Raw genomic sequence first — 25,298 nt, 5'->3', positions numbered from 1 at the left:
TGGAGCCTGGTCGGGTTCACACGTTCAGTTCCACGTGTTAGCATCGGGCAAGCACACTGCTGCCAAGCACAGGAGCGAGGCTTCATGCGCTGTGGATGCTGGTGCCCCTTGAACTGATGGGGCAGAAGGCAAAGGAGGCCAACAGAAAGCAAAAACCCAGGACAGAGAAAAAGAAAGGACTTCTTGGAATCATAGAACTGTAGAGTTGGAAGGGACCAGTCCCCTGAAATGCAGGAATCTTTTTGCCCAGTATGGGGCTTGAACCCATGACCACCCTGAGATTAAGAGTCTCATGCTCTACTGAGCTGTCCTTTTTCAAGCAGTGCATAGTTAAACTGTGGAACTCACTGCTGCAGGAGGCAAGGGTGGCCACCAACTTGGATTGCTTTAGGAGTGGGCCAATTCATGGGCTATCATGGCTAAATGCTTCTGAATACCATTTGCTGGAAACTGCAGGCGGGGAGCGTGTTCTTTTGCTCAGGTCTTCCTTGAAGGTTTCCCATTGTGGCCTCTGATTGGCCACTTGTGAGAACAGGATGCTGGTCTAGATGGGTCATTGGCCTGATCCAACCAGGGTCTTCTTGTGTCCTTAAGACAGAACCAATCACCAACAGAGTAAGCTGATTCCAGTTTTGTCCCCATCCTTCTGAGTTCTAGAAGGGCTACCCTGAGACTAAGGAGGAGGAAGGGGACAGGCAGAGCCACCGTGTGTGGGTAGAGGAAAGAAGGCAGGCAGGAGGCGGCTGACTGAGGCCAGACCAAGTCTGGTGGGGGAGCCTCCCAGTTGCCCCAATAGACCAGCTTCCAGTGCACTTGCTTGCCTTCAGACTATCAGTCAGCAGCTGGCAAACCCTGGGCCAAATCTGGCCTTGCTAGTTTCCCCATCCACTAGTTGACAACGTGGGACACCTTCCCTAACCTGGTGCCCTCCAGGTATTTTGGAGAGCAACTCCCACCAGCCCCAGCTGGCCCAGAGATGATGGGCTCCATGGGGGACCCAGAGATGGACCTAGAACAATCCAAAAGGATATTGTAGAAAGGGGCATCTGTAGGGAAAGGGGCAACCGCAGCAACAGAAGTTGCTGGCAGACCCACATTTGCTGGCAGAGGGTGAACAGCCAGCTGCCTGTTTCCCCTGCTCTTCTCAAAATGGTCTGCCAGGAAATTGGCTGCTAATCAAGATACAGTGGTACCTCAGGTTAAGTACTTAATTCATTCCGGATGTCCGTTCTTAACCTGAAACTGGTCTTAACCTGAAGCACCACGTTAGCTAATGGGGCCTCCTGTTGCCGCCGCGCCGCCGAAGCCCGATTTCTGTACTTATCCTGAAGCAAAGTTCTTAACCTGAAGCACTATTTCTGGGTTAGCGGAGTCTGTAACTAGAAGCGTATGTAACCTGAAGCGTATGTAACCTGAGGTACCACTGTATTATATTCCCATAACACCATCAGCCTGGTCTGGAGATGTCTAGGATTGAACCATCAATTGAATCAGGCTAGCCGTTGGAAAACATCAGGATTCTCCACGAAGTTCGGCATAATAGTATCGGCATGATAGTATCACGTAAGAAGTTCGGCATAATAGTATCACGTAAGTACCAAGGCGAACTGCTAAAAAAAGGCAAAATCGAAATTGCCGGTATATGGTGGCCTTTTCTGTCGTAAGGAGGGATGGCATTCTGATACGTCTGCCGTTGACTCAGATTGTTTTATGGAGATTGTTTTATGAAGCTGATATATGCAGGTTCCACCCTTTTAATTTTCCCTAGTAAAATGTGCTCTTAAATACTGTGAGGACACAAATGACACAACACATTTTGATGTAAATCTCCTTATTGTAGGAGGCTGATATGTCCGCCTTACGTACCTCAAGGACTCTTGTTAACACGCCACTGTTTACTGTATGTGTTTGTATTCTTTCCAAATTATTTTTATTAAGATCTCAAATTATAAAGAAGATGGATAAGATATAAAGAGGGGGGAAGAAGAAACATAAATAACATGCAGCATCATTGCAGAGAGGAAAAGAATATTATTACAAGACTTCCTTGTGTAAACAATTAAACTGTCAAACTTAAATATATATATGCTTGTGCAGGCTTGACAGTGAAATAAAAATAAAGATAAAAGTATTGCTTCCTGTGCCCTCTCTTCTCAGTTTGTCATAATAAATGTGAAGATATATTCAGCCAGCTGTATGCTTTTTAAAAAAATTATATAAATATTTTAAAAAACTCATACACCTGACTGCATGGGCGTAGGCAAGGGGGGCAGGGGGGCAGTTGCCTCCCTTAAATCAGTAAAAAATAATATAAATTTGAAGTCCCCCCCCCAACAAAAATTCTGGCTACACCCATGCCTGGCTGAGTATATTTTCATAGAATCCAGACTGTGGAACTGCCCAACCATTTCATTTGTAAATGAAATAAAACTATACCATGTTGCAAAAAAACCCCAATCATGTCTTGTTTACTATGTTCCCAGGGTACTTTTAATCTGTAAATGTTTGTATTGACATTTTAAAAAAACCCAAACCCAATAAAAATATTCAATAAGAGAAGGAAGAACCATCTGTGAATCATTAATAAAAAAAAAGATTGGGGGAGAGACAAAATAGATGCCTGTTTGATAGGAAGATGGCAGCTTGGAATCATAGAATCATAGAGTAGGAAGGGTCCCTGAGGATCATCTAGTCCAACCCCCTGAAATGCAGGAATATGCACTTGTCCCATTTGGGGATCGAACCTGCAGCCTTGGCTTTATCAGCACCACACTCCAGCCAACCGAGCTTGCAGTGGACAAATCAGGTACAAGCAACTTTCCAGGGACAAAGGACACGGGTGGCGCTGTGGGTTAAACCACAGAGCCTAGGACTTGCTGATCAGAAGGTCAGCGGTTCGAATCCCCGCGATGGGGTGAGCTCCCGTTGCTCGGTCCCAGCTCCTGCCAGCCTAGCAGTTCAAAAGCACGTCAAAGTGCAAGTAGATAAATAGGTACCACTCCAGTGGGAAGGTAAACGGCGTTTCCGTGCACTACTCTGGTTTGCCAGAAGCGGCTTAGTCATGCTGGCCACATGACCCGGAAGCTGTACACCGGCTCCCTTGGCCATTAAAACGAGATGAGCGCCGCAACCCCAGAGTCGGTCATGACTGGACCTAATGGTCAGGGGTCCCTTTACCTTTAACTTTCCAGAGACAGGGCATTTGATTTGCCCATGTTTGCCCCCCTCTCTGTACGTGGAAGCTTAAATTAGACCCAATGGAGTTTCCTGATCAGGGATCATTCAAGCCTCCAGTTCTGGGCCTGGAAGAAGGGAGGATCTGAACTCTGCCAGGATCCTAGCAACTATTTGCAACTATCAAGGAGGTTCATAAGCTGTCCTTTAACTGCCCCAGGCAATGAAGAGTCTGACACCAACTGGCTGAAGTCCTGTGACTCAGCAGCAGCTCAGGCAGGCATGGCCAAACTTGGCCCTACAGCTGTTTTGGGACTACGACTCCCCTCATCCCTAGCTAACAGGATCAGTGGTCAAGGACAGTGGGAATTGTAGTCCCAAAACAGCTGGAGGGCCAAGTTTGGCCATGCCTGAAGGGAAGGCTGCGGTTCAGCTACAGGACATGCACAGCCAATCTCTGAGAAGATAAAGGAAAGCCCAGGGCTGTGCAGAAGGCCAGAAAAACCGCAGGTGGGCTGAAGAAAGGGGAGGGAGTAGTAGGCCAGGCAGTGACCAGTGGTTGGAGGAAAGGAAGGACACCAGTTAAGAAGGGCAAAGCTTTTCCCACCACATAGTTCCATGCCAGGAAGAACGTCACCTCTGATTCACAGATTTGCAGAGCTGGAAGGGACCGTGAGGGCCGTATCTAGACTAACCTCCTGCAATACAGGAATCTTTCACCCAACACAGGGCTCAAACCCACAACACTGAGATTAAGAGTCTGCTGCTCTGACTGAGCTATCCCTCAACTCTGAAAAGTGGCAAGTCTCAAAAGTGTTGGGGTCTGAATTTCACATACAGTGGTACCTCGGGTTAAGAACTTAATTCGTTCTGGAGGTCTGTTCTTAACCTGAAACTGTTCTTAACCTGAAGCACCACTTTAGCTAATAGGGCCTCCTGCTGCCACCGCACTGCCGTCGCGCGATTTCTGTTCTCATCCTGAAGCAAAGTTCTTAACCCGAGGTACTATTTCTGGGTTAGCGAAGTCTGTAATCTGAAGCGTCTGTAACCCGAGGTACCACTGTACTGCTTTAGACCAGAACAGTTTATGTTTGTTTTTGCTGCAGGCTTCTAATGATTCTTTTAGGGCAGCCTTTGCCCACTGTGTGCCTTCCAGCTGTTTAGGACTACAACTCCCACGATCCCCTGCCAGCACCTCCTGGTAGGGGATGATGGGAGTTGTAGTCCGAAAACAGCTGGAGTGCACCCAGGGGTAAAGCCTGGCCCACCAACTATCCTCCTGGATTAGATTTACGCCCTGCATAAATTTCCTGAAAAGGAGCCCCCTGGACACCTTCAGGGTGAGGTGTGACTTTGGATGGCTCGGAAGGAGACTTCCCTCCACTCATTCCCTGGCTTCGCATCCTCTCATTCTGGCAACCGGCCAAATGTGCAGAACTCCGGCCAAGCTGGGCACCTCCTCTGGCTGGGAAATGACGAGATCCGAGGGGCATCTCCGCGGTGCCACCTTAACGGCGAAGGCTCCCCTGGCAAAGGAGGCAACGCTTGCAAGTTTATTCAAAGGGAAGTCCCGCCCAGCGCTGCCCTCCTTGGATTGGTTATCGCAAAATCAGGACTCCTGGGTCCACTGGGGATGAAGTGAAATTTAGTAGGTTATGGGAAGGGGAGGGCAGAGAGAACTCACGGAGTTTGAGATGCTCTGGGAAGGGAGCTGGAGTTTGTTACAGAGAGAGGAGAGAAAACACTGCCTAGGTGGCTCTTTCTGGAGGAAATCATTATGTGCAGTGGGCCAAAATGGGGCGCGGGGGGGGGGGAGACCCTCAGAGAGAGGGGGTCAGTTTACAGTAAAGATGAAAGCTGGGAGAACTCCTGGGTTTTCTGAAAGCCAGGCAGGTTGAGTGCTCTAATAGCCCGTTAAATGAAAAGTGGACAAGGGTTGCCAACTGTTTATTCCTGGCAGAGTGCCTGTAGTTTTAGCTGCTGCACAACAAGCAAAAATGCAGCCAGTTTATTCAAATGCATCGCCACAAAAAAGTGGGGTGGGGAGAGCAGTAGCAGCAGCAGTAGCACCTGTTGAATTGCTCCATATTCTGCAGCTATTAAAGGTAAGGGAGTCCAGTAAAGAGGAACGGGGAATGGCTGCAGGGAATAAGTTTTCTTTTAGGGGAATGGATATAGGAAGTAGCCTCAGAGGAGCAGAGATGTGAACTAGATGTGAACTTTGTTGTTGTTTAGTCGTGTCCGACTCTTCGTGACCCCATGGACCAGAGCACGCCAGGTACACCTGTCTTCCACTGCCTCCTGCAGTTTGGTCAAACTCATGTTAGTAGCTTCGAGAATCTCGTCCTCTGTTGTTCCCTTCTCCTTGCACCCTCCATCTTTCCCAACATCAGGGTCTTTTCCAGGGAGTCTTCTCTTCTCATGAGGTGGCCAAAGTATTGGAGCCTCAGCTTCAGGATCTGTCCTTCCAGTGAGCACTCAGGGCTAATTTCCTTAAGAATGGATAGGTTTGATCTTCTTGCAGTCCATGGGACTCTCAAGAGTCTCCTCCAGCACCACAATTCAAAAGCATCAATTCTTCGGCGATCAGCCTTCTTCATGGTCCAGCTCTCACTTCCATACATCACTACTGGGAAAAGCATAGTTTTAACTATACGGACCTTTGTTGGCAAGGTGATGTCTCTGCTTTTTAATATGCTGTCTAGGTTTGTCATCGCTTTTCTCCCAAGAAGCAGGTGTCTTTTAATTTCGTGACTGCTGTCACCAGCTGCAGTGATCATGGAGCCCAAGAAAGTAAAATCTCTCACTGCCTTCACATTCGGGGGGGGGGGTTACCCTTGATTTAGTCTTTGTTTGGTTACTTAGCACCTGAGGGCTCTCTGCTGAATGCGTGAACGCTCTCCATGGTTTAGCATTAGGGACATGAGCCCAGCCTCCTTGCCCCACTTTGTCACATTCCCCTGTTCCTCCGGTGTGGAGATCAGAAGCTTCCCCCTTCCGCTTTACTGTAACCATAGTGCAGTGTGCCATTTGAACTGTAAACTATGGTTCAGGGGAAACACGATCACCGTCTTCAACTAAGGGTTGTCATGCAGAAGATAGAGCAGACTTGCTTTTTGTTTCTCTGAAGAGCAGAACTTAAATCCAATGAGGAGAATTTGTAGGGAAGTGGATTTCAGATAAAAGTAGAATTGTTGTTTTTTAGTTTAGATAAAAGACCAGTAAGAGGCAACATGATAGAAGTGTATAAAATTATGTGTGGCATGGGGAATGAATGAACGAATGATAAACAAATTAAAACATGACCCAGATGGGAACGAGCCCTAAGGCAGTAAAAAGGATTCTCACTCACCCGGACTTAGGTGAAGTCAGGATTCCTGGTTTCACCAGTAACGTTTTCCAGATAAGGAGTGGAAATTCAGAACTTCTTAGTTCTTTGGAAGGGGAGAGCACTATAGGAGGTTTGGGGGCTAAGCTGCAGGTGGGGGTCGGGGCACCAAGCCTTCTTTACTTTTTTTTTTTAAATGATATTTATTGGGAATTTAAAGTTACATAAAGAAAAAAGAAAAAGGAAGAACAAGAAAAAAAAGATTAAACAATACAAATCAATAAAAGGAGAATAAAAAGTATAAAACATACAATACACTAAAATAAAAAACAAGAGCAAAAGAATAAATTTAAAAACAAATGCAATATTCCCATATCCTTATCTTCATTAACTTGTTTCATCGACCTCCTCACACCTCCCTTTTTTGTATTCTAATTATTAATTATCTCAGCAAATCCTTTCCATCTTTCACTGTATTCTGTCCTTTAGTTGTCTTAATTTATTTTAGCCTTATCTTACCATGAAAAAAACCCTAGAACTACCAAGCCTTCTTTACAAGACAGATGCATTGTACATGCATTGCCTTTCACGGCCAAGAAGAACAACTGAGAACACACACACACACACACACACACACACACACACACAATTATTTTTCAATGATTAAGAAGGAAGCAGTGTGAGGATAGGAGCTGGCTGTGGTGAAGACATATGGTCACATATGTCTGTGTTAATCTTTTATTTCTATGAGGCAAAGGAGAGCTGCCTATCAAAATATGTGGCCTTGGTTTTGCTCTGCTGCCTCCCTCTAGCCTTCACAAAGAACAAAGTCTCCTTTTGTGTGTCTTTCAGTGAGTGGCCTGGATTTCTGCCCCTCTGCAGAGATCATGCTACCAGGAGCCAGTAAAGCAGGTTCTGCTGCTGGGGATCTGGGCCTGTGAAAGGAGAAACAACAGGTGAGTGTTTTCTCCTCCTATTGAAACTGCAAAGGGTTGATCAAATAGAGAAGCCTTCGCAAACAGCTGTGTCCCCTTCCCCTCCTTTGACCATCATCCCAGACCCTCCAAGTGTCCCTATTTTCCAGGGACGCTCCCGGATTTACAAAGCCATCCCAGTTTCTGATTTGATCCTGGAATGTCCTAAGCTTTTCCTTAGGACATCCCTATTTTTATCAGACAAATGTTGGAGATATGGTTATGCAATCCCTGAGCCAAGGAGATAAGTAACTATACAACATTTAGGAGACATCTGAAGGTAGCTCTGCAGGAATTTTTAAAATGTTTAATGTTTTGTTTTGTTTTTTATATATGTTGGAAACCACCCAGAGTGGCTGGGGAAACCCAGTCAGATAGGCAGGGTATAAATACTATATCATAATCATCACCAGCACCATTATGGAATAGGACGTCCCTATTTTCATTGGAGAAATGTTGGAGGGTATGTGATCCCAACTGTTGAAAGCTCAGAGTTGATCTTCCTTGCTGCTCCCACTCCCTGCTCCTGAGTCAGTTTAAAATGGACTTAGCTTTTGGGTCAAGCTCAGTTTAGGTTATTAAACGCAACATATAAATGGGAATGTTAAGCCCAAGCCTCAGTCCAAGTTAAAAAGTTCAGCTTTTAGCTCAGTTAGTTCAGTGGGGGCACTGTCAGACTAATGCTGTTTTCCGGCAGGATTCAGTGGCATCCTGGCAAATTCAGCTTGCAATTCACCACCAGAGTTGCTTTGGAGCCCTTGGGCAACAACCCTCTCCCAACCCAGTAATTTTGCAGTAAGGAAAGTGATGGGGAAACGTGGGAGAACATTTGCTTGGCACACTGCGCATGTCCAAAGAACTGTTCCCACAGAAAGTGTCCTTGCATAGACAAAATAATCTCAGCCTTCTGCTGCTTCTTGAAACTTCTTCTCTGTTCTTCTCTGTTTCTGGAACAAATGATTCTCTCACACAGAGAGAATATCCAACACTTCCTTCTACCACAGGGAAATATTTGGGGTCATTTAGGAGAGTCAAAATTGCTTCAGGATTTCTTACCTGCACCATTTCAGAATATAGTCTATGTACCTGTGCATTTGCACCCACCCTGTGTATTTATGAACATTTGTTTTTGATACCTTAAACCAGGCATAGGCAAACATGGCCCTCCAGCTGTTTTGGGACTACAACTCCCATCATCCCTAGCTAACAGGACCAGTGGTCAAGGATGATGGGAATTGTAGTCCCAAAACAGATGGAGGGCCGAGTTTGCCTATGCCTGGGTTAGAGCTTCGACTTTTGCAGGATTGTTAGGCCTCTGGCACAGGTCAGCGGACCCCGAGGCCTGCGTGCTCCTTTTGGCCCCTGCTTTCCTCCTCCTCAGCAAGTGTGGCAACTCTGCGCCAGCCAGGAGCCCTCCCCCTGCCAGTAAACAAGTGGGAACCCCAGCCGATGAAGCTGCAAGGTGTTAGAGCATCCGCTTTTCATGCAGGAAGTCCCAGGTTCTCCCCAGCATCTCCATGTGGTGGGTTTAAGGACTCCTGCCTGAAACCCTGGAGAGCCACTGCCAGCCAGTGTAGACAGACCATGGTCTGGTTTGGTGCAAGGCTGCTCCATGTGTTCCTAACCAGCACTGTCCAGTTCTGTGGGCATTTGAGGCTCACAAGGTGTCTTTTGCCTGCAGGACCTTGGCCAGCTCCCTATACAGTGGTACCTTGGTTCTCAAACGCCTTGGTACTCAAACAACTTGGAACCCAAACACTGCAAACTCGGAAGTAAGTGTTCCAGTTTGTGAACATTTTTCGGAAGCTGAATGTGCTCCGTTTTGAGTGTTACACTTCTGATTTGAGTGCCACACTTTTGTTTTGAGTGTTCCGCTGAGGTCTGTCTGTTTTTGCTATTTATTTTGCGTTTCTGTTTTTGTGGCTCTTTTTTGTGACTGTGTGGAACCCAGTTCAGCTACTGATTGATTGATTGATTGATTGATTGATTGATTGATGTGTGACTGCAGTGCATTGTTTATTGCTTTCATTTTATGGATCAATGGGCTTGTTAGATAGTAAAATTCATGCTAAATTGCTGTTTTAGGGGTTGTTTTTAAAAGTCTGGAACGGATTAATCCATTTTGCATTACTTTCTATGGGACAGTGTGCCTTGGTTTTAGAACGTTTTGGTTTTGGAATGGACTTCCGGAACGGGTTAAGTTTGAGAACCAAGGTACCACTGTAAAATGAACCAACAGAGATGTTGCCCCTGCAGATAGCTGGAGGCAACTGAAGCCCCCTATAGGCTGACCAGACCTGGGCAATGGTAGCTTCCACCTCCCTGGCTGGTTAAAGGGCCCTCGTCTCATTTCTGTGGTTTCTTTGAAGATGGGGAGGTAGCGGACCCTCCCTGAGCCAGGGGATGCTGGCAGGGGATACTGACAGTCCCCTCTCCTGCTCCCTGGAATAATCTGACCCTCACCCACCATCAGTATCCTCTGCTGTACCCGAGTTGTGGGTCACAATACCCACTTTGTTGACTTTATGAATCACAATTTTCCCAACTAAAACAACTCAATAAACAATAAAGGGCTAGTAGGGACTTACAGGCTCTGACCTTTAGGCCAGATTCATACAGAAAGGCAGTATGGTGTAATGATTAAGAGTGTGAAACTAGGACCTGGGAGACCAGGGTTCGAATCTTCACTTGGCCATGAAGCTCACTTGGAAGAGTCGCTGCCTTGCAGCTTCTTGACCTACCTCAAAGGATTGTTGTGAGGAGAAAATGGAGAGGGGGTGGACCATGTAAGCCACCAGCTTGGAGAAGAAGTCAGGATATAGAATCATAGAGTAGTAGAGTTGGAAGGGACCGCAAGGGTCATCTAGTCCAACCCCTGCAATGCAGGGATCTTCTGCCCAACCCATGACCTTGCGATTAAGAGCCTCATGCTCCACCAACTGAGCTATCCAGAGGGGTAAATGTGGGGGCATAGAACCAGCGTTTGACTCTGCCCGGATGAATTGCTTTGTGTTTTCCACTCACTGTTTCCCTGAGCACAGGAAGACCAGAAGAAAACAAAACCTCAAAGCGGTTTGCAAAAAGGACATAACAGTCAGATCAACAGTAAAAAACAGTAGGGGAAATATTAAAATGAGCGAGGAACTGAAATCAGATTAAAGCATGCAGTCATGAAATAAATAAATGCGACAATTAAATAAATGCAACAATTAAATAAGTGCACGTTTGTGTCTTCTTCTTTTCAACTTCTTCCCCGCAGTCCCAAGACCATGGCCAGGCGGGTTGCACACTCCATAGAGTACGGTGGAATAACCCTTCCCGCTCTGGTGCACAGTGAAGACAGCGTTCAGTATGCCCATCAGAGCTTCCAGGTGCAAGACAGCGACGTCTTCAACATCACATATCCAAAATCTGGTGAGCCATTTGAAAGCAAACACAACACAACACAACACAACACAACACAACACAACACAACACAACACAACAACACCCCTGGCCTCTCACCTCCCCAGAGTTTCTGGACTGACAAACTCTATCCACTCATTTTTGTCTACCCCACTCTTTCTATTTGAATCGAGAAGATACTCAGATCCCAGCTGATGCTCTTCCACAGGAAAACACCCCTCCCCCTTTGTTAAGGCTGTTTCTTACTCTGAACAGCTGCGAGACAGGCAGAAATTCAACAGGTGCAGCTTTTCAAAAAGCAGACCTGTTGAACTGTGCTGCATCTCAAGCTATTACAGGGACAGGAGAGGTGATGCTAACTAACCTGGATAGCTCCTTTTTTATTTCAAAATCCCGTCTGCAGATGCCCTCTGTGACTCCCTTGGGGGAGGCCAAGAGGGTGCTCATCTCTCGTCCTTTCCCAGGAACAACTTGGATGAAGGAAATCCTCACCCTGATCCACAGCAATGGGGACCCTACTCGCTCACGGTCATTACCCTGCTGGGAACGGGTGCCTTGGATTGAACAGGTCACAGCGGTGAAATACCTGGAGAACCAAACGTGCCCCCGCCTCATAACCTCTCACTTACCCGCAGCAATCTTTCCAGAATCATTCTTCACCTCACAGGCTAAGGTGAGTCTAGGACCTTCCTGGGTGCTAAGGTACAGAGGAGGGGGCTCTGTTGGTCACCCCAGTTTCCTCAGAAACTCAAGAGGGTCGGGTTGGGTGGCAATGCTTCTATTCTTCCACTTAGTGTGTATGTGGGGTTTTGTGTCAGCGTCACATGTGTGGGTTCTCTTACTATTCGCTTGTTGTATTTACTTGGTGGTGAGAGGGGTTGGGGTGGCCTAAGGGTGTGGTTGGTTGTCTTTGGGTGGCTGTAGTGAGATTTGTTTTTGTGTGTGAGTGGTGTGTGTGTGTGTGTGTGTGTGTGTGTGTGTGTGTGTGTGTGTGTGTGTGTTTGGATCAGCTTAGCCAGATTGATACGTATGCTGTTGGCGGATTCTTGTCGTTGTCTTGTTGCGCTGTGTATGTGACAAAAGAGGAGCCATACCGGGTTGAAGGTGTCTTCTTCTACTTGTCCCCACGTCAGTTTCAGTTTATTGGTTAGTTTTTCTAATAAGGCTGTTATCATTCCTCCCTCCCCTTCTTTCCCCCTCTTTTCTTCCTAACCCAACACTGTATGTAACACTAATGTCTCACAACAAATGAAACTGATCTGTAGAAAACACAACTTGAAAAACGAGACAATGCACGTAATTTTTGTAAACTAAATCTTTAATAAAAATATATTTTTTAAAATAAGCAGCTCAGAGGGTGGCGGCCTGGGAGACTTCCTAAGTTGTGCTTTACCCTGCCCTTTGACACCTGAGATGTATGCTTTAGTACTCACCTTATTTCCATTATTGTAAGTTGTTCATTTTTAATATGGTGTTTTCATTGTTGTAACCTGCCCTGGAACATTAGGGTAAAGAATGGATTACAGTGGTACCTCTGGTTGCGAACGGGATCCGTTCCAGAGCCCCATTTGCAACCTGAAAGGAACGCAACCCACGTCTGTGCATCTGCGCACGCGCAGGTTGCATTCGCCGCTTCTGCGCATTCTTGTGACATCATTTTGCACTCCTGCACATGCGCGAGTGGCAAAACCCAGAAGTAACACTTTCCGGTACTTCTGGGTCACTGCAGGGTGCAACCTGAAAAATCATATCATGAAGCAAACGTAATAAGAGGTATGACCGTATTATTATTATTATTATTATTATTATTATTATTATTATTATTATTATTGGAAGGGGCATGGTACCATTGTCAATTCTAGGGAACCAATCAGTGCATGGGGTGGAACAGAGATTTTTTGATGAAGGGCAGAATATAAATCTAATCATCATCATCATCACAGAGACTATTGAGTTGCTCTAATCGACAGAAGAGCGCCATAGAGGTAGTTTCTTTGTGACCCCCTGGGAAGGGAGGTATTTTCTTCGCTGCTGGTGACCCTTCTGGCCTCCCTAGGAGAGAGCCTGCCTTGTGGCATGAGAAAGAACCATTGGCACAGTTAGTCCAACACCTGACAAAACTTTCTTTTCCAGGCCATTTACACCGTCCGCGACCCCAAGGACGTCTGTGTCTCGCTCTTTTATTACACCAAGATGGCTTCATTTCTGGAGCACGAGGAGGATTTTGGGGAATTCATCAGGAAGTTTGTTTCAGGGGAAGGTACATGAGCGTGTAGGTTTTCTGAGAATAGCAGTAGGACCTGACATTTGGTAGGAGGTGTCAGGGGTCACAAGCGGTGTAGTCTGGGTCCCCGCTGGGGCTGCTTGGTCGAAAGGCTGGGAGGCTGACAGCAGGTGGCGCTAGCAGCAAAAGCAGGCAGAGCCAGAGCCAACAATAGCTAGATCAAGTTCATTCTGGTTTTGTCCCCACCCTCCTCTCCGTTGAAATCAACAAAGGCAGCACTGAGACTAAGGAAGAGGTTGTTAGCCAGTGTCACCTCCTGGACTGGTTGTTAATAAGGAGGCAGGTGGAAGGGGGCTGGCTGAGGGCAGGCTGGACCCACACATTGTCCCTATGCTGTGGCCTTTGGCTCTGTTCAATCTCACATGGCAATCCTGCCAATAGTCTTGATTTCCTAGTAATTTGCATTGCTCACCTACAAAGGAAGTGAAAGATGCAATCCGTACGTCTGATTGGTCTGTTGTCAGTTCCAACCTGTCAAACCCGCTTAACCTGGAACCAATTAAACGAAGGGTGGCAATGGTGGGTGTGGCCACAAGTGGGTGTGGTGTGACCATACACCCGCAGATCCCTCCCCCCAAAAGGCACATAACTCCCCTCTGCAACTGAGCCATGCAGGTTCTTAACAATCTGCTGTTGGTTAAAAATAGATTCACTTAAATCACCTTCCCCCAACCTGGAGTCTTCCAGATGTTTTGGACTACAACTCCCATTAGCCTCAGCCAGCATGGCCAACGCTCAGGGATGATGGGTGTTGTAGTTCAAAACAACCAGATGGAGAAGGATGAATTAGCAGCTTTCAATCTCTCTCATTCCCTTATTTCCATATATGCCTGAATCTTCGTTTGAAACTGTGGCTCCTGGTAGACAATATTGTAGACAGCAAACGAACAATCCTATGAAAGTTTCCTCATAAGTCTCACCGAAATTGATAGTGCTTGCTTCCAAGTGACTGTGTGTAGGGTTGCATCTTTTTAAATTTAACCTTCATTTTTTTCATGCTGCTGCTGCTGCTGCTCTTTAAAACCACAAAACAAATCCCCTCCCTGTTTCTCTTTAGTTCTCTTTGGCTCCTGGTTTGATCATGTCAAGAGCTGGCTGGCCTACAAAGACCAGGCAAACTTTCTCCTTCTGACCTATGATGAATTGCTGAAGGTGAGTTGTTAAGAAAAAAAAAAGGTTTCTTTGGACTTCAACCCCTGGTCCTCTCTCAGGTCAGACCCATAAGCCATTGTAGGCTACTTTGAGGCCCTGGCAGTCTAGCTCCTTCCAACCCTTGCTATCTCCCCTTCTCAGGACTTACGGGGCAGCGTTCTCCGCATCTGCCAGTTCCTGGGCAAGGACTTAGATGTGCCTGCTGTTGACTCCGTGGTGGAGAATGCCTCTTTTGAAGCCATGAAGGGAAACAAGATGGTGAACTATAGCCTCGTCCCTGAGGATATTATGAACCAAAAGATTAGCCCCTTCCTCAGGAAAGGTAAAAAACCCCTGAAAGCCGGGGAGGGGAAATCCTTTGGCAGGACTACTTGCAAGTCAATATTTGAGGAGGTGGTACATCTAGAGTAAAAGATCCCTCCAGCTCTCTCATATTCCCCTACAAACCTTTTTTTTTTTTTTTTTGGCAGGGATTTCTGGAGATTGGAAAAATCATTTCACTTCAGAGCAGAGTGCTGCATTCCATCATCTCTACCAGGAGAAGATGAAAGACGCAGGGATCAGATTTCCTTGGGATGAAATCCAAACTGAAATCCACCAGGAACCTTAAGGTTTCAGAGAGGGAAACGTTAGGCGCAGAATTTCCCCTGTTCTAACATCCTTATACACCAGCCTTTGGTATGAGAACCAGCTTACTCTTTTTAACACAACAGCTACCATTCACTTCTCACATAATATAGGAGTCCCAACTATCAGCACTACTGAGGATTCCAGTGCAGGTTTATGCTTTGAGCAATGAACAGTAGGAGCTCTTCACTCTGATAGAAAGCAGAGGGCTAGCTTGTACAACTGGAAGAATTAAAGTTTTCTTGGATTGTTTTCTTGGATTGCAGTGGTGGTGGTGACGTTGTGTGTCTGAGTCATCCCCCACAAAATAAAATGCTTCCTGCATTTAGAAAGCTAGCCTTTCAGGGACAAAGGGTCAGACCTTTCCTTTTCCCCTTCACATGCTAGATTTTGTTCCCCAGGCAAGGAGTTCTCTTGTGTTCTTTTGCTGCTGTGTCACAATAATCCTGTGCCTCTCTTTACTACAAAAGAACATTTGTTTTTGCCAGTTTTGTCTGCCTTTCCTCTTGCAGGTGTCTTTTGCTTTATTTGCAGTCGTGACCGGTTATAAAATTTTGCCTCCCCAAACTAATAAAGCAGCAATAGGTGTCCCGACTGTCCACTAGATGGTGTAGTTGTTTTAGACAAGGACAATGTGGCACTATGAGCTCATCTGCACTGCCTCAAAGCTCTCCTTGTACCATGGGTTGCTCTCTCCTACATTTTTTGACAGGAAGCGCATGTTTCTACTGCAGTGTTTCCCAACCGGTGTTCCGCGGCACACGAGTGTGCCGTGAGACATCGGCTGGTGTGCCGCGAGATGCCTGGAGGGAGGCGGGCGAGTCGGGCGGCGAGAGGCGGGGCGGCGGCGGCGAGGAGAGGCCGTGCCTCCTGCTGCTGCCTGGCGCTCCTCCTCGCAGCCGGCAGCGCTGCCTGGGCACCTCCGCGCGACTCTGCCTCGCTGGGTTTGGTCTCCCAGCAGAGACGGGTCACACGCGCACCTCCCTCCCTCCCTCAGCCTGCGCGGAGGGAGAGCCAGAGAGAGGCATCGCTCCTGCGCGGCGGGAGAGGGAGCAGCCGGAGCGATGCCCCAAACGAGCTGAATTCCGAGCGAGGGACTGAGGGGGGAGGGAAAAAACTTTCACTTTCGTGCGTCCCTCCCGGTGTGACGCTGCGCGCTGACGTCACGGGGCGGGGCTTTAATGGTGGTGTGCCGCGAGATTTTTTTTCAGTAAACAGGTGTGCCGTTGCCCAAAAAAGTTTGGGAAACACTGTTCTACTGCCCAGGTGACACATCTGCTGACCTGAAGCAAGAAACTACTTTTCCACTAACCAACAGCAATGCAAAAAGGCTTCCTAAATCAAGTACAGTGGTACCTCGGGTTAAGTACTTAATTCGTTCCGGAGGTCCGTACTTAACCTGAAACTATTCTTAACCTGAAGCACCACTTTAGCTAATGGGGCCTCCTGCTGCTGCCACACCGCCGGAGCACGATTTCTGTTCTCATCCTGAAGCAAAGTTCTTAACCTGAAGCACTATTTCTGGGTTAGCGGAGTCTGTAACCTGAAGCGTATATAACCTGAAGCGTATGTAACCCAAGGTACCGCTGTACATGCCGCTGTGCTGTGTTTGCCCTATCATGGTTTTTAGGTCATCCCATTCTCCTCCTCTGCCGCTGCCACCAAACCTCAACACTCTTTGCCTCGTATATCTTTAATTGCTGCTGCTTCAAATTTCCAGGTGAGTATCTCTCTCCTTTCTGGCAGGCCTGACCTGGGAGGAAGTCCTTTTACACTCATTGGGGCCTTCTTCTTGAGACCGGGTTGTTAGCTGTGTTAGTCAGTAAGCAAAGCGCCATCCTCTTTCCGCACTCCTTCAACTCGCAGAAAGCTCTGCTTATTCTTTTTAGTCCTATTGCTTCTCGGGCAGCAGCTCGGAGCAGGCACTCAAGCTGCTTTGCTAGCTAAGAGTCTGAGCCCGTGTGCTGCCATTGCTGCAATGTGAGTGGGGTGGCTTGTGCCTTCCCCAGCATCCTGTGTACCTGCCTGCAAGAGACAAGGTGGACACAAGGGAGAGGCACAGGCAGGGAGGAGCAGATTTGCCTGGGAGGAAGTCCCTTTGCCCTCCGAGGGGCTTGCTTCTGAAGAGGAGCGCCCGAGACTGAGTTCTTAGTTAAGTCCACGAGGAACGTAGGCTGCATTTTCCTTTCTTCATTTGTAATATTACAAGTAGCTCCCAAGAGCACAAAGTTTAGCATTTGCTTGCTTGTGCATCACCAAGGGGGGCTGTTGCGAGGGAGAAACAGATGCACGCTCCTACCCTGCCACAAACACATGATATGCCTTTCCCCTGCCTGTGAGCAAGTTTCGCAATCTGGCAGAAAGCAGTAAGTAGATCCACTGCTACAGCGCATCAACAACACCCAACCCAAAACATATCTCCCTCCTCCTTTAGAGCAGCCGCCGACTCAGAGCAAACCACCTGGTAGACATGACAGCATGATAGGGATGCTGATCTCCGAAACACATTGTGAAAATGAAGTTCCTCAGCCCCTCCCCCCTCAAAGGGGTGGTATTTTCCCCTCTGCTGATGGACAGACACGCATGTCCAATTAACGTGTTCATTTGCAAGTCTGTTCCATCCTCATTACCACATTAACCTGCAACTGAAATAAATAAACCAACCCCACACAAAATACGTATTTAAATACACTGTTTATCTCCATGTACATTATTTCTAAAAGCATCTTTATCTTGAAATATGCATGTTGGCATTTATTTATTTATTCTTTGAGCGGAGAACTGCGTCGTAAATTTCAGACACGTGCGGAGGGATAATTACGCTCCAGTCTGCACATTTTCAGTTCGACAGGCGCAGATCAGGTCAGGTTGCCTTGGGATTCACAGGCATTGACTTCTTTTCAAGCGTTCCTTACTTGCCACACAGGAGAGGATGGAGGAGGTAAGAGAGGCCTATACATCCTCAAAACTAACACTTAAGAATCCAAATGTTTCCCTTATGTTCTCTAATAGCAAGGAAAGAGGAGGGGTATCACCAAATGTACCCATTTGTCCCCCCCATTCCCTCACTCTGTTTTCCTTCTGCCCACCTCCCTGCTCCCCCCCCCCCGTGCTGATTCAACTGAGTCTGCATTTCCCACGCCTGCTTTGCTGCTGGAAACTGCGCAGTTTGTGTGCCCAGGCGTCCCTCCAAGGCAGGGCCAGGCTGTTTTTGTCGAGGATTAACCGGGCAGGGTCGGGCGACTCCTCATCGTTGCCGATCACCAGGTAAGATTTGCCGACTTGGAGGTGGAGGCAGCGGCATGCCAGGTCCTGCTCAGGCACCCAGAGCGGCTGCTCGCCCCGCCGAATGGGCACCCGGCGCTGGCGGTAGACGGTGAGGACCGAGGCCGTGAACTGCCACCACGTGCCCGACTTCTCCATGGACAACAGCTGCGCACGGAGAACTGGCAGGGGCAGAAAAAGGAAGAAATGACCCTTGGGAAGTCGCAACATGATGTTGCCCTGCAGCTATGGCGTCACACACACAAGGCTTATACTGAGTGAGATGGTTGGTTCACCTCCATCAGTATGGTCTACACTGATTGGCTGTCGCTCTCCAGGGATTCAGGCAGAGGACCATTCCTGGCCCTACCTGGAGATGCCTGGGGTTGAACATGGGACCTTTCACCCCCTTTGTAAGTTGTTCTGTTCTTCCCTCCCCAGAGGCTGGAGCATCTCCTGGCCCCCATTTTCAAGCCTGTGATGTCATTGCTGGGCATGTCATCCCTTGCAAAACAAATACCCAATACTTTCCAGAAGGCTTGTGCTTCCAGCAATGATGTGCAGATAGTGGGAACTATGTCATGAACAAGCCTGCACATCTCACCTTACATTTTCCTTTAAAGGTGGGGTTTCCCAGGGTTTCCCATTTCAAAACTATAATCTTTCCAACAGTTAGGATAGTTCATGGCCATAGGGCTCCCTGGCTGGTTTTTTTTTTTTTTGCCCAACATGGGGTTCGAACCCACGAACCTGAGATTGAGAGTCTGATGCTCTACCCAATGAGCTATGTCAGAGGTCTCTGGCATCGCTTCTGGGTTCAACCTCCTTTTCGCTCATTTGTAAAGAACAACTTCACACAGAGAGGTTGGTGGCAGAGAGCTGAAAGGGTGTGGGGAGCTGCGGTTTCAGACATGAGTGTGAATTACCATAATCCTTTTTGCAGTAGTTCCTCAGGTTCATCTGGACACGTCCTCGCGGTGGCTTACAGTGGGTCTGACATTCAGTACCTATTGAATGGATCAGGTTAGGCTGGTGTAAAACCACCTCCCAAATAAACCCTCCAGCAAAATAACATTTCCCTCCCCTGCCCACTCCTTCCTTCTCACCTGCATTCCACTCCTGTGGCGGGGCGACTGTCGTTGTCATCACTTCCTGGATCCCTGTGGGAGGGAAGATATAGAAGAAGCCATTCGATTTTCATTTTTTAAAGAAAAGAACATTCCTCGCCCAGAAGACAGAAAAACTTGGTGAGACAAGAATTCTGGGAACTGTAGTTTGTTAAGTGTTCTGTGAACTGCAGCTCTGTGAGGGGTAAACTACAGTTCTTGGGATTACCGTATTTTTTGCTCTATAAGACGCACCAGACCACAAGCCACACCTAGTTTTTGGAGGAGGAAAACAAGAAAAAAATATATTCTGAATTTCAGAAGCCAGAACAGCAAGACGGATCACTGTGCAATGAAAGCAGCAATCCCTCTTGCTGTTCTGGCTTCTGGGATAGCTGCGCAGCCTGCATTCGCTCCATAAGATGCACACACATTTCCCCTTATTTTTTAGGAGGGAAAAAGTGAGTCTTACAGAGCAAAAAATACAGTATTTGGGGGCAGCCATGTGCTTTAAATGCACGGCATGTCTGCAGCTAAGTCTAGCTGCACCAACTTGTTTTTAGATCAGTTATTCTGCCATTGATTACAGAATGATGAAGAACTTGTCACTCACAGTATTCCTCAGCTCTACGCTGGATTCCATGATTTGACCGGGTGTCACCCACACCCTCCCCACCCAAACTGAAGCTGACCACCCTCAGTATTGCACATGAGACCTCAAGAGAATATTATTATTTTTAGTAATGAATCACCCACACCCGAACTGAATGACGCTGCTGGAAGGCCAGAGCCTGGCTATCTCACATGCTTCAGCATCAGTTCCATTACAGATGGGATCTTTACACTACCTATGAAGTTATTTCCTGATATAGCATCGCCTGCAGAAAGATAAAAGATCAAAGGTTTTCTGGAACACATGTGCTTCCACAGCTATGACCTCATTTCCTGTTTTAGCAACTACTTGGAGGCAGAGCCTCTCAAAGCGCCTTCTCATTCCAGAACAGTGACGGAAAGGTTATTGGAGGGGCTTTCCGTTCACCACCATTGGCAGGATATTCTTCTTCTTCTGCATTATACATTTAAAGCTGCACCATACCCCTTTAAACAGTCAGAACTTGCCCCAAAGGATCCTGGGAACTGTAGTTTGCTAATGATGCTGAGGGTTGTTAAGGAACCTCTATTCCAGACCCTCCAAGTGTCTCTATTTTCCAAGAACACTCCCTGATTTAGAGAAGCTGTCCTGGTTTAATTTGATCCCAGAATGTCCCACTTTTCCTTAGGACGTCCCTATTTTCATTGGAGAAATGTTGAGGGTACAGAGTAGGGTTGCCATATTTCAAAAAGTGAAAATCCAGACACAAAAGTTGTCGAGCCTTTTTTTTTTTGCTGACATAGGTGTTGCCATACGCTCGCATTTCCCCAGACATTTCAGCGGTTTCCGCCCGGACACTGTTTCCGACGCCAATTTGCCAGCTATGTCAGAGAAATTACGGCCATATGGTAACCGTAGTACAGAGTTTTCCAACCCCTGAGCCATTTGAAGGCAGCCTGTATATGGAAGTTGTTTGTTTGTTTGTTTTTTAAAAATGTTAATGTTTTATACCCCACCCAGTCAGATGGGTGGGGTATGAATAGTAAAATTATTATTATGGAATGAGACGTCCCTATTTTCATCAGAGAAATGTTGGCGGGTATGTTATTCCCCTCAGAGAGCTACAATTCCCAGAGTTCACAGGGAAGAAGGCTTCACTGTTAAACCACCCTGGGTCTTGTTGCTTTGTGAGGGGAATAAAGGTAAAGGTAAAGGGACCACTGACCATTAGGTCCAGTCGTGACCGACTCTGAGGTTGCGGCACTCATCTTGCTTTATTGGCCGAGGGAGCTGGCGTACAGCTTCCGGGTCATGTGGACAGCCTGACTAAACCTGCTTCTGGCAAACCAAAAGCAGCACACGGAAATGCTGTTTACCTTCCCGCCGGAATGGTACCTATTTATCTAATTGCACTTTGACGTGCTTTTGAACTGCTAGGTTGGCAGGAGCTGGGACCGAGCAACGGGAGCTCACCCCGTAGCGGGGATTCAAACCGCCAACCTTCTGATCGGCAAGTCCTAGGCTCTGTGAGGGGAATAGAGGTCTCTTTAAAACTCAGCATCCTTAACAAACTACACTTTCCAAGATTGTTTGGGGGAAGCCATGACTGTTTAAAATGGTATGATACTGAGATAGATGATAGATGATAGATAGGTGATAGATAGATAGATGATAGATAGATAGATAGATAGATAGATAGATAGATAGACAGATGATATAGATGATAGATGATAGATAGATAATTGATAGATAGATAGATAGATGATATAGATGATAGATGATAGATGATAGATAGATGATAGATAGATAGATAGATAGATAGATAGATGATAGATAGATAGATAGATAGATAGATAGATAGATAGATGATAGATAGATAGATGATTGATTGATAGATAGGTAGATAGATAGATAGATGATAGATAGATGATAGATAGATAGATAGATGATAGATAGATAGATGATAGATAGATAGATAGATAGATAGATAGATAGATAGATATAGATAGATAGTGCTGATGAGGCCTTATTGCATTAGGCTCTTTATTCAACAACAACAACAAAATATATCAAAGCAACATTACAGCAACATAAAATACAAACAGAGAAAATCAATTAAAAGTCAAATTGAAGAAAATAACACATGGCACAAAATTCCTAAAATACTCACCCAGCAATGCTATAAGGAAGACAAGTCCTACCTCACCCCACGAAAAGATGAGCCGTGCAATAGAGGCTAATTTAACCACCCAAAGCTTGGGTAAATAAAAATGTCTTACTCTGGATCCTAAAAATTGACAATGACAGTGCGAGTCATGGTTCCCTGGAGACAGCATCCCACAAATGGGCAACCACTGACAAATATAGTCGCTGATATATTACTACACTGGGATCAGGGGAAAGATAGGGCTAGCTTATGAAACTTTTAATATAGAAAAGGATATTGCCTTGGTACCATATTGAACAGAATACAGCAGTGAGGTGGCGGCAGCAACTTTATTGAGTTTTCAAAACTTCAAAAAGACCCAGTTAAGGTAAAACATTCTCAGTTGTAGGTTATGCTAACATAAAAACAAATTCTTAATATTCCATAAGGTGAAATATATACAGCAGACAAATATTAAGGATGCACCCCTTATAGCGTGCATACTTTATTTTAATTCCAAGAATTTATATTTTCATTTCCTGTGCAGGATTTAAATACCTTGCACTGGAGAAGTTTCATATATACTCCAGTTCTGAAGTCTTTATGATAAGAGAATGTCTTGGGATGTGTCCATGTGTTTAAGCCTTCCCCCACCCTCCACCGCAGCCGAGGTACAGCACTAACCACTATTCTTTATAGATATTATTGTGCTAGATTACAAATGTCTGGTCACTGAAGAGGATTTTATGTTGAATGTGCCTGGATGATTCCTTTAAGGAGCACTTACATTTAACAGGCATTTGGCCCATAAGCAGATTATAGGACTGCATTCTTAATATTTGCCTGTAGTGTATATTTTACTTTATGGAATATTTAAAGTTTATCTTTATGTTTGTACAACCTACAAACTGAGTATATAACGTACAATTGAGTGCTTTGCTTTAACTCAATCTTTTGGAAGTTGTATTTTGTTACCGAGAGTGGAACATTTTTTTTGTTTTTGAGGGTGTTTTGTTTTTAAGACTTTCTGTTTTTATTGTACTGAAAACCATATGCAGGTGCCCACAACCAGACACTGGGTAGAAAATAAAGGGCCCCAAGAGATAGTCTATGCTACAGAAGTGTCAAGTGCTCCTATTCCGTTTTCCAGCCAGTCTGCCATCCCCCCCATAGGATACTCCATTCTACTTTTTTCCTCCCAGCAGGATTTATTGTCATTTCCCCCCAATCATCAGGCTATGTCCACATTAGCAGCTTGAAATGCACACAACGCCAAGCCCCTCTCACTGCGTTTCAAGACTTTCTTTTAAAAATTTGCTGTACACACCAGCGAGGGGGAGAGGATGTCTTCATCTGATGCTTGTTCCCTGCTTTGTTTCCCCATGCCTGCAACAGCCCCCACCGCAACTCCAACGAAGATGTCATCTGCACATGTGCAATAGCTATCTTTGACGTACACACCTCAGCTCAACTGTGGCTTACGTTTTCAAACCAGATGGCAGCTGGTTTGAGGAAAATGCATCAACAGTGATGTTTCTTAAGAAGCTACAAGGCACATATGCATTGTGGCTAACGTTATGTGTACTTGGCTTCAGACGCTAGCTGTGGGTGTGCACTGGAGCTGGAGTAAACTCTAATATTGTACGTACACAGCCTCAGTCAGCATTCTGTGGCTACTGAGCGTGCCCAGTCCCCATTGGGGTGTTTTGTGGGGGTGTGTGTCTCTGTTAGCCTCCCCCCTTCCCGCGCTTCATATTGCACTTCTGCAAAAGGCTGCTGAAAGCACTCTGTTCAGCACGGGTGATACCATTTTGGGTACGCAAGCATCAGTACTCAGTTCTTAACATCCAGAAATGGAGGTTTCTGACCTCCAGGAATTAAGTAGCGGCTCAGATGGGTGTCATAGCCTTTTTGTCTGAACTGTCATGAACCGCTGGTTCTAAGCAGGATTCAAGAAAAATGGCCGCACTTACGCATGCAGGGGGCATGGGCGCTTCGGCTTTGCTGGAAACCTGGAGCACAGCGGTTGCAGGTCAGGCCGGTGACTCCATTCTTGCACTGGCACTGCCCTGTGGTCTGGTTGCAAATGGTGCCAACCGCGCCAATGGGATGACACTGGCAGGCTGGAGGGGAAACAAAAGGGGGAGATGGTGTTAGTGGCTTAGAATGCTGCGAGCTTCTCTGAAACTGGTCTGCCCCTCCCTCTCCCAGCACAGTCTTCTGAGAAGGTGCCATTTTTAGTTACTCCAATGCTGTGTAGACTTTCTCACTGCTGTGCCCCATGCGGAGGGTCTGTTAAGACTCTCTCGTCTCTCCACCACCCCTCCTGCCACAAACAACTTAGGTAAAGGTTATAAGTCTCAAGTTGTAGACTCCAAAATCGAAAGGATTCAGACACGCCTATGCTACCACTGTAAATATCACAACATTCTCCAGCCAAGAATGAGAAAGCTGCAAGGATCTCTGAGAAGTCTGAGGACTCTCATAAAACTACATTTCCCAAGAAGCCATGAAGGTCACATCAACTTACATAGAAGCTAGCTGAAGGACTTTTCCCTCAGTAGAAGGGGGAAGGTGGCTGACTTGACTTGTCATATTCATGTTTTGCAGATATAACATTGACAGAGGTAGCACAGTTTTTTAAAAATCAATTTTCTTTATATCCTACCTTTTCTCCAAAGAGAACAAGGTGGTGTACATGGTTCTCCCCTTCATATAATTCCCCACAACAGACCTGTGAGGTAGGTTAGGTGCTGACAGCCTCCAAGATAGTTCCTCCCGAGTGCTGAGATCCTGAGAGAATACCCCCTACAACAGGAGTCAGCAAACTTTTCCAGCAGGGAGCCAGTCCACTGTCCCTCAGACCTTGTGGGGGGCCGGACTATATGGGGGGGGGATGAACGAATTCCTATGCCCCACAAATAACCCAGAGACGCATTTTAAATAAAAGCACACATTCTACTCATGTAAAAACACCAGGCAGGCCCCACAAATAACCCAGAGATGCATTTTAAATAAAAGGGCACATTCTACTCATGTAAAAACACGCTGATTCCTGGACTGATTATACATGACTAAGCCATTTCTCCCCTTCTCACCCCTTGCCTTTTCCTGTAAGACCTATTGCAGTCATTAAGAGTCGTCAACAGGCTCATCTCAGCTATCTGCCAATCTCCCATTCCCACCACCCTTCTGAGTAATACCCCTCCCCACCTTCTCACTATATAGAAGGGTCTGGCAACTTCT

General features: G+C 46.5%; 2 protein-coding genes across 8 annotated transcripts in view; one reads left to right on the top strand and one right to left on the bottom strand.

Annotated features, from left to right (window-relative positions):
• Nucleotides 1-4,742: 4,742 nt before the first annotated feature.
• On the top strand, nt 4,743-15,543 carry LOC308572590 (sulfotransferase 2B1-like). Of its 5 annotated transcripts, XM_081168781.1 has the most exons (9): nt 4,745-4,822; nt 7,355-7,458; nt 9,158-9,248; nt 10,743-10,890; nt 11,346-11,554; nt 13,015-13,141; nt 14,223-14,317; nt 14,459-14,639; nt 14,788-15,543. In XM_081168781.1, exons 4-9 carry the CDS (start codon nt 10,746-10,748, stop codon nt 14,925-14,927), a joined length of 897 nt encoding a protein of 298 aa, XP_081024907.1. In that variant the 5' UTR covers nt 4,745-4,822; nt 7,355-7,458; nt 9,158-9,248; nt 10,743-10,745; the 3' UTR covers nt 14,928-15,543. The 5 variants fall into 5 exon arrangements, with proteins under 5 accessions (XP_081024908.1, XP_081024907.1, XP_081024906.1 ...); XM_081168782.1 differs by lacking the exon at nt 9,158-9,248 and having other exon boundaries at nt 4,743-4,822; nt 10,736-10,890; nt 11,285-11,554; XM_081168780.1 differs by lacking the exon at nt 9,158-9,248.
• Nucleotides 15,544-18,056: 2,513 nt separating this feature from the next.
• The window catches only part of NTN5 (netrin 5), a 48,786-nt gene continuing 41,544 nt past the window's right edge, over nt 18,057-25,298 (bottom strand). For all 3 annotated transcript variants that reach the window (XM_081168401.1, XM_081168403.1, XM_081168402.1), the window contains 4 exons: nt 24,026-24,175; nt 19,315-19,368; nt 19,135-19,215; nt 18,057-18,390 (listed from right to left, as the gene is read on the bottom strand). In XM_081168401.1, coding sequence (XP_081024527.1) covers nt 18,062-18,390; nt 19,135-19,215; nt 19,315-19,368; nt 24,026-24,175 — 614 coding nt within the window. In that variant the 3' untranslated portion in view covers nt 18,057-18,061. The remainder of the gene's footprint in view (nt 18,391-19,134; nt 19,216-19,314; nt 19,369-24,025; nt 24,176-25,298) is intronic.

Source organism: Podarcis bocagei (assembly GCF_964188305.1).
Source record: "Podarcis bocagei genome assembly, chromosome: 13".
Taxonomy (NCBI): domain Eukaryota; kingdom Metazoa; phylum Chordata; class Lepidosauria; order Squamata; family Lacertidae; genus Podarcis; species Podarcis bocagei.
This window is presented reverse-complemented; position numbering and strand designations above follow the sequence as displayed.